Below are 10,142 nucleotides of genomic sequence, written 5' to 3'. Positions count from 1 at the left end.
TTTCTTTTTTTTTTTTTTTTTTTTTTTTGCAGTACGTGGGCCTCTCACTGCTGTGGCCTCTCCCGTTGCAGAGCACAGGCTCTGGACGCGCAGGCTCAGCGGCCATAGTTCACGGGCCCAGCCACTCCGCGGCATGTGGGATCCTCCCGGACCGGGGCACGAACCCGTGTCCCCTGCATCGGCAGGTGGACTCTCAACCACTGCGCCACCAGGGAAGCCCCCACAGGTGGATTTCTAATGTGTTTTGTTTTGTTTTGGCCGCGCTGCACAGTTTGCAGGATCTTAGTTCCCTGACCAGGGGTTGAACCCACGCCGCCCTCAGCAGTGAAAGCACGGAGTCTTAACCACTGGACTGAGAGGGAATTCCCCACAGGTGAATTCTGGGGCACAAACTTGGGCAGGCAGGGCACCAGGGTATGCATCTCCATCAGCCAAGCCCGGCTGCAGCAGAAAACTCCCCAAAGTGTCCTCAGCACCAGGGACTCCAGGAGCACAGCTGGGCGCTTCTCAGGGAGGTCTGGTCCAGGGTTGGGGCTTCAAGCCTCCTCTCTGAATGGGGCCCTGGGAGAGAGACAGGCCTCGCCCAACCCTGCCCACCACCTTCCTTTCCTGGCATCCTCCGAGCAGCTTACACAGTCCCTTTACAACTGGAGGTAGCCTCTTCCAGCAGGCGACTGGTCAGTACAAGAGGTTTCGAAGGGCAGCGGCCAAACCCCCTTTCTGGTGTCTCCCTCGACACGCTGTGCACAAGGGCCTCCGCCCCCCCAGAGCCCAGACCCCGGGTATCAGGAAATCGCTCACGTATTTCAGGGCGGCCTTCAGCCGGGCCATGCAGAGGACGGTGACCCAGATGGACACTCCAGAGCCCAGGAAGTCGCAATACTGCAGAGTGTCATAGTTGAGGATGCACAGCACCGCTTCACCCGGCTGGTCGCAGGCGTGGTAGAACTGTGGGGCCAGGAGGTGAGCGGCAGCCCAGGTCCCCCTACCACCCCCAGGGGAGCAAGCAGGCCTACCGTGGAGAAGAACATGGTGTAGGCATAGACGGAGGCCTCCACCAGGAGGGAGCGGTGCACGGAGATGGCGATGGGGGCCAGGAACATGAGGTTGCTCAGGGTAAGCAAGAGGGCAGCCGCCTTCTGCTGGGCCGCCATCTGGGCTGTGCTGTTGTCTGTGCAGCTCCACCCACGCCAGCCTGTAGGCCAAGGCAACGCAGAGGGGGCTGAAGCTGGGCAAGTGGGGCAGGCTTGGCAGGGGGCGCTTTGGAACCTCAGGGCCCGCCTCTCACCCAGGGCCCTGCAGAGAAGCCCCTTCTTCACCCCTGAGCAGGCCGGGACAGGTGTGGGTAGGTGTGGGGCACATGTGGGTAGGTGGATGCCAGTGTGGGTAGGTGGGGGCAGGTGTGGGCAGGGGAGGCCAAGATCAGAAGGCAGTACCATCTCTGGGGGTGCCTCTCTGTGCCCACACGGGGGCACGGTAGGGGTGGGAAGGGGGCATCTGTCCTTGCTCTTCGGGGGCAGAGCTGGGATGGGCTCCCAGAGGAAGGCACAGGTCTGGGAGGTCAAGGGCACAAGTGGGGGGAGACATCAGGACCGTCCCTCACCTGCCTTGCAGCTGCAGCCCGCATACAGGTAGCCATGTCTGCGCAGTAGGAGGCACTGGCCGTAGGGTCCACAGTCGTTCAAGCAGGGCACCAAGTACAAGGTGGTCTCCACGAGGACCGAGGCCTGCTCACACTCCCTGCGAGGAAGGGGCCATAGGAAGGCTGGCTGCTGAGGTCTGCCGGTCAGTCCCCTACCAGTGCTCCCAGCAGGGTCTTGGACACATGAACCCAGAGTTGAGGCCCCCGAGCTCCAAGCCCTGGAGGACAGCAGCCACAAGCTCTGTGAGGCCAAGATGCCCCTCTTCCTCCCGCTGCCCGAGTACCAGCCTGTCTGGGGCTGTGTCCTGGACCAGTCCCCCTGCTTGTGTCCGGACTCTCAGAGCTGCCACAGGAGGAGTGGCCAGGTGGAGGTGGGGAATCCTTTAGAACTCCCAGAAGGCAACTGACCCTGCACAGCTTGCAGGAAGTCGGGTCAGCCCCAAACTGGGATGCGGGCAGCCCTGTCCATGGTTCCGAGGGCAACCATTTTGCCGGCTGCCCTCAAGTTTACTTACTCAGGTCTCTCAGGGCACATGAGCTGCAGGGAGAGGTACCAGTTGTCTGTCTCTGGGTAGGGGATGATGAGGTTGGCCGTGGGAGAAGAGGCACTCAGAGACAGGGGGTGGCCCTGGAAGAAGGCTGCAGAGGAGGAGGAAGCCCTGGTCATAGGGAGCCAGAGGGCCTGCTGGTCCCTGGGCCGGATGCCACCTATACCTGTGGTGCAGCTGAGCGACGCGTTGAAGCTGAGCAAGGGTGAGGCAGCAGTCACACAGGCTACCACTGAAGTGTTGGCAATCGCGGTCTGGAAAGAAGGCCGTTCAGGGTCAGTCCCCGGCCTCCACCTCAAGTTCACCCCTGGTGCTGGGTGTTGTTCTCTGTGGCCCCCGCTGGCTCAGGGCCCAACAGGACCCTTCCCCTCCAGACCTGAGGCACCCAGCTTCTGACCCTACCTGCAGCCCTGGGCCTGCCGACAGGGACCTGCTGCCCCGGAGAACAGGCCTTCTGTTTCTCAGATGGTGCCTATTCTGGCCCAACGTGTGCTGGGCTCACTTTGTTGCCCGAAAGGCCACCCCGATCCCGTCTCCGTGCCAAAGTCGGCACAGGGAGGCCTGAGCAGCATCACTCCACCCAGGCAGGTCTGAGCCCTTGGCCCTGAGCCCTGATCCGAGCCGGGCCTCTAGGGGCTCTTGGACCAAGGTACCTTGTTGACCCGCATGGAGATGGTGAGGGAGCCCCCGCTGTCCATGCCTGTGTTGAGGTTCAGCCGCATCACTGAGGGCATGTCCGACTGCACGAGCACCGAGACCCTGTCCAGGGGCTGGAAGCGCACAGATACCACATCCACGTCTTCCCGCAGGACGGGGAAGCTCCTGAGGCAGAAGGGGCCGCCGACCATGCTGCTCCTCCGGTCCAGGTCCTGGTAGCTGGGGGTTGGGGGCGGCAGACCAGTGGAGGCGTTGCTGCTCTGGTTTGGGCTGCTCTGCAGAAGGTGCTGGAAGTTCACACTCCACGGCCTGCAGGCTGTCAGGATCACAAGGGGCTCAGCTGGAGGAAGCCCTGAGGGCGGAAGGCAGGGAGCAGAGCCATCTCCCCGCTCAGCCCACCTGTGAGGGCAGCCACAGCACTGAAAGCCACGGACACACGGGGCCCGGCGAGGCTCTTGGCCGTCACTTGCAGCCACCGGTCCCAGGGTGGTGAGGGCAGCAGCAGGCGGCAGGCCTGGGTGGGGCCGCTGCAAGTGAGCACCTTCTGGAAGTTTCCAGGCAGGGTGGCCGAGCCCACGGTGAGGTGCACAGGGCAGCCCAGGCTCCCGTTGGATGCACAGCCCTGCAGCTCCAGCCGCAGCTCCTGGGTGTACTCGGGGACGAAGACTCTGCAGCCAAGGGGATACGGCCTCACTTGGGCTCTGCAGCTTCAACCAACCTCCCCGTATACTTCACCCTCAGAGTGGTAGCCAAAGGGGGCGAGACACCTGGTCCCCACTTCTTAGCACGACCCAGAGATGCAGACCCACCGCTCTTTCACCCGCAGTGAGGACAGCAGTACCACCCACTCCACCAAACCTCCACTCACTTGAGGTAGCTGGGGTGGGAGAGGAGGGTCTGTGGAAGGGGCACGTCAGGCTCCAGGATGGAGACCTCAACCACTCGCACGACCAGCATGTCAGGCTGGAAGATGTAGGCACAGGTGGGAACAAAGCCCTAAGGAGAGAGCAGGCACAGGGGAGAAGGGGAAGCAGGAGGGGGCAGCAGGGCTGGACCAGAGAGCCCTAGGGTTGGGGGATGCGGGGCTGGACCAGAGAGCCTGCAGGGGAGGGTGTCAGGGCTGGACCGTAGAGCCCTAGGGTGGAGGGGCAGGGCTGGGCAGCAGAGCCCTGAGCAAAGTCTGCCCTGGGGAGATGAAAAATAGGGACAGGCCATTCATGCTCTGTGGGGTCCTGCCCACCCCCTGCCCCTGGAGGGAGCCCCCTTACCTTCACCTCAATCTTATGGGATGAGGGGGGCAGGTGGGCGGCCACAAACCAGTCCCCAGGTGCTGGGTGGGAGATGTTGACGGAGGCATTGCTGTGCAGCATCTTGAGGAGGAAGGAGGGCTGAACGGAGGTGTTGTCAGGGAAGCTGGTGCCCAGTGGGTTGATGACGGGAGGGGCGCCGTAGCGGAAGTACCTGGAGGCAGGGAGAGCAGGGCAGGCTCAGGTGTCGGCCCAGGAGGCTCAGGTGGGGGTGGGGGCAGCGGGCGGGCACCTACACGGTGATCTCCACGTTGGTGCAGGTGGGGCCACTGCCCCTGGACACCTGCAGCAGCCAGCGCAACAGCACTGTGTCTGTGGGTACCCGGAAGTGGAAGAGCCTGGCGCTGCCATACCAGCTGTAGAAAGCCAGCTTCTGCGGGGCCTGCGAAAACTGCTCCGACACCAGCCTGGCATCTGCAGAGAAGGCGCTGTCAGCCGGGCCAGGGTGCCCAGGATCCCCCTCCCGTGGGGAGAAGATGGAGGCCCTCATGCCTGGCCTGGGCCAGAGAGAAGGGGCAAGGGAAGCCATGGAGCCCCTGGGATGCCTGGCATGCCCACTCTGACCTCGGAAAGGTCACTGCTCCCCCCCAGCCCCTGGCAAGGGCCCAGGGCTCAGAAGTTTTCACTCAGGCATCACGATCCCACTCACGTCCACACATCCATCTTTCTAAACCCCTCCAGCCCTGCCAACGATCTCTAGCTCACAGGCTCAGTCCCCCACAGCCATTCCTCTGCCAACTTTCCCCAGATCTCCACATCCCACCCATCAGCCACCCCTTATCAACGAGTCCCACAGCCACACAACACCGATCACCCCAACGGTCTCAGACCTTAGAAGCAGGAAGAGCCCCACTCAGAGGGCAGCTCCTCTCCACACTGGTCACAGCCCCCCCTCCCCTCCCTCCACTGCAGCCCTGGCACATCCAGGGCTGAGGGATGGAGTCTGAAGGGCACAGGAAGTGGTCAGGGCGGGAGCCCCCCCAGCTGCCCTGGGCACTGGACGCCAGGACACTCTCCCCCACCTCCTCTGAGCCTCCCCAGCTCCAGCATCCTTGATCCTGGTTCCACTGGACAGGCCAGGGAGTCCAGGTCTGGAAGCTGGCCGCCTGCTCAGGCCATGATTTGGGATACAGTTGCACCAGAGCCGTTATCCTTCCTCACCCAGACAGGAGGCAGACAGAGACCCTGTGGGGAGGGGACCTAGGCTGGAACGGCTACCCCCCAGCTCCAGTGGGCACAAGCCCCTGCAGAGTGGCCCCAGCCCGGGGCTCCCCTGCGCCCCAGTACTGGCAGTGGCTCCCAGGCCCCCACCTCCGTGACTCCCCAGCTGCCCTTCCCCACACACTCCAAAAGTTTGCACTTGCAGCCCCCTTTTGTCATGCCAGCCATTCCCAGATCAGCTCTGAAGGTCTGCTGGGACTGGACACAGAGGCCTGTGGCCCCACCCTGGATTAGGGTCCTCCTGGGAGTGTCCATTAACCGGCACAACCTCCGCTGGAGCATGTGTCTGGGGTCTATGGTGTAACGACCCGCCCCATGAGTGGGTAAGGGTGCCCACTCAGACTCTCCCTCTAGGGCCTCCCACAGAACAGGCATGCTCTGGTGCTCTCTGTGTCCCAGGGGTGGCTGACAAGGCACCTGGGCTGCATGGTAGGAAACTATGCCCCAGTGCCAGCTCAGGCCTTGTTCTCGGTGTGACCTTGACCATCCCTTCCCCTCTCTGGGTCCTAGCTTCCTCTGAGTTGGCTGAGGCGGACAGCACCTCCCTTTGGCTGCCCCTCCCTCCATGGTTAATGGATGTTAAAGTGCTTTAAGAAGAAATGCATTGTGGACACAGCTGGGTGTGGTCTCCCTCTCCTCTGAGCTGGGTACCTCCCCCTGCCCCACTGGGAAACTGGCAACTCACACCACCCCAGCAGCAAGCCCGGGCCCTTCCAGGTGGGCCAGGTGAGCAGGTAAGGGAACCAGGTGAACAGCTGGCTTTCCTGCCAGCCTCCTGACCCTGCCATGGAAACACCCTGAGAAAAGATAGCAGCCCACTTGCAAAGCCAGTCTGAGCTCGGAGGAGCCCGGTATGGGGGGCTGGGCAGGGGTAGGCATCACATAGGACACACTCCAGGCTTTCCAAGTGTCTACTGGCCACCAAGTCCCAACTGCCAACTGTGGCCTGAGTGCCAGAAGACTAGCAGCCACTGAGCTAATACAAACTTTCTCCTGAGGCTGCTGCAGCCCTCCCCCTACCCCACCCCACCCACCCCACCCCAGGACCACAGGGCCTTAGAGAAACAGTCTGCCAGCCCACCAGGCTCCCAGCTTCTAGATGGGGCCGGGCAGGGGAGGTCCCGCTGCAGTGTGCAGCCCCCTGACCAGAGAGTGGCCAGGTCCTCTGGCCCCTGCCAGCCCTGGACACCTGCAACCCAGCTGGTGGCTGTGAAGTTTCAGCAGGTGCATGAGAGATAAGAGAGGTCACCCTAAGACCCAGTGGTCCCCACTCCCAGGCCACACAGCCCCTCCAGCACCCCACCCCCAGCTCTGCAGCTCTCCATCTGAGCCAGATGTGGAAGACACATTTCTGATATCAGGGAGCACCAGTCACATGCACACCTGCTCTGCCCACAGCCCCCTCCAAGGACACAGGGCTGGGGGTAGGAGAAAGAAAGTCCCTGAGCCTGTCCTGGGAACCCTAGTAAGGGCACCCTGTCCCACATCCTCCAAACCAGTACAGGCACACAGTGTGGAAACTCTGCCCACCCCAGAGACCCCAGAAGCCAGGATCACACAGAAACCAGGATCACTTCAGCAGGCCTGGGAGGTGAGCGGCTGCCCCAGGTTTTCCACCTCCATAAACTCTTCACCAGTGACCCCCTCACCTAGCCCTGATCCCGGAAAAGGAGGAAAGGAGAAAGTAAGGATGACTTTCTCATCGGTACCCGATGGAGCAATTTCATCAAGGGCCCATCTCGGGGAAACTGCCTTTCATTTCAAGCTGTGCCAAGCTCAGAAACCAGAGGCACAACCCTCAAAGAAACAGGAGCTTGGAGAAGCAAGATTTCAGAGAAGGGGGGAAGGGCTGGGAGCCAGCCCCAGGCTGTGCTAGGTAAGCTGCCCACTGCCCGGTGGGGCATCTGGGCCCTCCCAGCCCCACCAGCCTGGCCACCAGAGAGCCCAAGGCCTCAGGAGTCAGGCAGTTTACTCAGCATCCTCAGGTATCCTGCAGAACCCCAAGGACAGCACCTTCTGGTCTAGCCACCTCCTTGGGCCTTCGTCAAAGGGAGTGGAAGTTCCCAGACAACACAGAGGTGCCCATTTCTCAGAACCACTCTGGCCTGCTAAGGTCCTGAGGACAACTGGGAGTCTAGCCTCCAACAAGCAAGGCCAGCTGTTGAAAGTGACCGCAGTAGTGTGGTGGTCACCTTGGGAGGGATGGAGGCATTACACCCACCCCGGCTGCTACTCTAGGATCTAAGCAACTTTTTCCCAACTCTGGCCCTCTCCCAGACCAGATGGGGACCCAGGAATCCCACAGCCCCGTTTCTTCCCAGGGGCTCGCAGCTCCCCTCCGCAGCTCTTGGAATCCCAGAAGAGTCCCCCTGGGCCACTTCACCCCCACGTCCTGGTGTGCGAGGCTCGTGCCCGACCAGAACCCGTTGGGAGGAGGAGGAGCAGGAAAGAAGGGAGGACTCGCTCGAAGGGGACCGTCTGGCCAAACCCGGCCCCGGGGACAGAGGAGGGGGCGCGGGTGTCCCTTCTACCGCCCGCTGTCACACTCGGTGCCCCGCAAGGGGCCGCCCTGCGCCCCCAACCTAGGGTGGGGACCTGGGCCCTACGTCCGCGCCAGGTGAGCGCACAGGTGCCCCCAGGTGACTCACAATCCCGGCCGCTCCCCCCGCTGCTCCCTCCGCCCCCCAGCCCGAGCTCCCGGGATGGCGCCCGCGGGTCCGCGCTCGCTCACCGCTCTTTTTGCCGTCGCCGGCGGCGGCGGCAGGCGGGGACCAAGCGAGCAGCAGCAGCAGCGGCACCGCCACCGCCACCGCCACCGCCGCGCCCCCGGTCCCGGTCCCAGCCCGGCGCATGGCTCCGCGCTCGTCCCGGCGCTACCCGACCCGCGTACCCGGCCACCCACCCCCGCCGCCGCTCGGGCAGCCACGGCCGCCGCTGCGGCCCCAACCGCCGCCTCTGCCCTGGGATCCCATCGTCCGGGCCGGTCCCAGCCGCCGGCGCCCCGGGCACTTCCGCCTGAGAGGCCCCGCCCCGCCGGGAGCTGGGCCGGAGAGGGGCGCCGGGCGCACGGCGCTGAACTGGGCTCGGGGGACGCGCGGGGAAGGCGATCTGAAGGAGGATGCGGGACGGGGGGCGACGCGGGGCGCGATGCGGGGACCAAGAGGGCGCGCAGGGAAAATGGGTCGCAGGGAGGTCCGGACTGGTGGGGAACTCGGGCCCGCGACAGTGCGCAGGTGGGGGAGGCGGGGCGGGATGGAGTGGAGGGTCTCGGGACACGTGGGGCGGAGGGAGGAATGGGGGCGAAGGGTGGCGCGGGACGCCGGGGGCCGCGGGGGTCTTGGTTCAGAGGGAGAAATGGTGGGGCGTGACTTGGAACGCGCAGGAGATTCGAAGCGTCCGCGGAGTGTCCCCACATGCTTTCTGGACGCGCTGGGGGGACCCCGGGACGCGAGTGTCTTTCGGTCCCTGCTCGTGGGCCGGGCGCCGCGCAAGGTCCGGCCAGCCTGCGCCGGCTCCTGCCTCCCGGAGCTGGACTCCCCTGCCGGCCTCCCGGCGCGTCACACCACAAAGGCGCTACGAGTATGTGTGAAAAACACTTTCATGGAAAAATGAAAAGGCTCTTTGTACATATTTCGTACACTGTGAAGGTGGCGATTCACGTCAGTGGGTGGGACTCACTCACCCTTGACATCCGGGTAGATTCCAACAGATTAAGGATTTCAGCGTGAAAAGGAAACGATGGAGGTACTGGAAGAGAACATGGGGAAACTTTTTCACAGCTTAGGGGAAGCTAAGGCTTTTCTACATGTGACCCAGTAGGCTAGAGGTAAGATAGAAATTCAGCTACGAGCAAAACTGCGTAACCAAACTCAAAAAACAAGCCTCAAATGGGAGGACACTTGCAACTCACATCACAAAGGGCCGATCTTAATGAGATTACTAATAATAAAGAGTTCCTACAAGTAAATAAGAAATATCACCTCTCCCACAGCAAACCACCAGAGAAGATTCCTGGAAAGGATATGCAGATGAATATTTCCCTCCTTAAAGAAATGCAAACTGAGAAGCACCCAGAGGCCTTCTTTCACCTAACAAATCTGCAGAGATCAAAAAATCTGATCCTACCGAAAGGGTGGCATTGCCCACAGACTTAGGTTTGCTGAACCTCCTGGGAGCCTCAGTCCTGCCACCGCTGTGCATTTTCCCTGCAGATATGGTCACAGAAGCGTGAGGCTGCATTCGAGTGCAGCATGCACCCAGATATTGGTCATGAGGGAATGGGCATTAGAGTCATGGGTACCCAGATCGAAATTCAAACACTGTGATATTATAAACACTGATCCAGTGGGCTGTAAAAGGAAAACCAGGAAGCTCTGTGTACTAATTGGGAATGGTCTACCAGGGGGACCATTAGCTGAAAAAAGGGAAGGGCAGAATAACGTGTTCAGAAAGCTACCATTTTTGTAGAAAACAAAATTTTTTAATTTGCATGTCTTAAAGACATAGAATGCCTGGAAGCATCCAGCAGCCGGGGAGGGAAGGGAACCCTGTGGCTGAGGATTGGGAAGAGGGGCTATACCTGTTTGCACCTTTCGAATTTTGTTCGTGTGTGTGTGTGTGTGTGTGTGTGTGTGTGTGTTCGCGCGTGCGTGAGGGTTTACCGGTCGGGAGGGAAGAGAAGCTGACCCGGGGAGCCCAAGGCCACTGAATGCTGTGGGGTAAGGGGGGGTGAGGCATGGCGGGAGGGTGGGGGGAGGAAGCCCCAGG

At 62.0% G+C, this 10,142-nt stretch overlaps 1 protein-coding gene across 5 annotated transcripts in view; it reads right to left on the bottom strand.

The window, feature by feature from the left end:
* Positions 1–8,363, bottom strand: part of PGAP6 (post-GPI attachment to proteins 6) — a 10,455-nt gene extending 2,092 nt beyond the window's left edge. For 2 of the 5 annotated variants that reach the window (XM_028484263.2, XM_007130369.4), the window contains exons 1-11: positions 8,107–8,240; positions 4,391–4,568; positions 4,116–4,308; positions 3,716–3,843; positions 3,247–3,515; positions 2,844–3,163; positions 2,357–2,444; positions 2,158–2,281; positions 1,604–1,740; positions 1,017–1,195; positions 802–948 (exon numbers count right to left, since the gene is read on the bottom strand). In XM_028484263.2, the coding sequence (XP_028340064.1) occupies positions 802–948; positions 1,017–1,195; positions 1,604–1,740; positions 2,158–2,281; positions 2,357–2,444; positions 2,844–3,163; positions 3,247–3,515; positions 3,716–3,843; positions 4,116–4,308; positions 4,391–4,568; positions 8,107–8,227 (1,884 nt within the window). In that variant the 5' untranslated portion in view covers positions 8,228–8,240. Of the gene's footprint in view, positions 1–801; positions 949–1,016; positions 1,196–1,603; positions 1,741–2,157; positions 2,445–2,843; positions 3,164–3,246; positions 3,516–3,715; positions 3,844–4,115; positions 4,309–4,390; positions 4,569–8,106; positions 8,241–8,277 lie in introns of those variants that run through there. The other 3 variants (XM_028484262.2, XM_028484261.2, XM_007130368.4) reach the window with 3 other exon arrangements.
* Between the last annotated feature and the right edge of the window lie 1,779 nt (positions 8,364–10,142).

Source organism: Physeter macrocephalus, unplaced genomic scaffold, assembly GCF_002837175.3.
Source record: "Physeter macrocephalus isolate SW-GA unplaced genomic scaffold, ASM283717v5 random_152, whole genome shotgun sequence".
In the NCBI taxonomy this organism is placed as follows: Eukaryota; Metazoa; Chordata; class Mammalia; order Artiodactyla; family Physeteridae; genus Physeter; species Physeter macrocephalus.
Note: the sequence above shows the minus strand (reverse complement) of the source record. Positions and strands in the feature narration are given on the sequence as shown.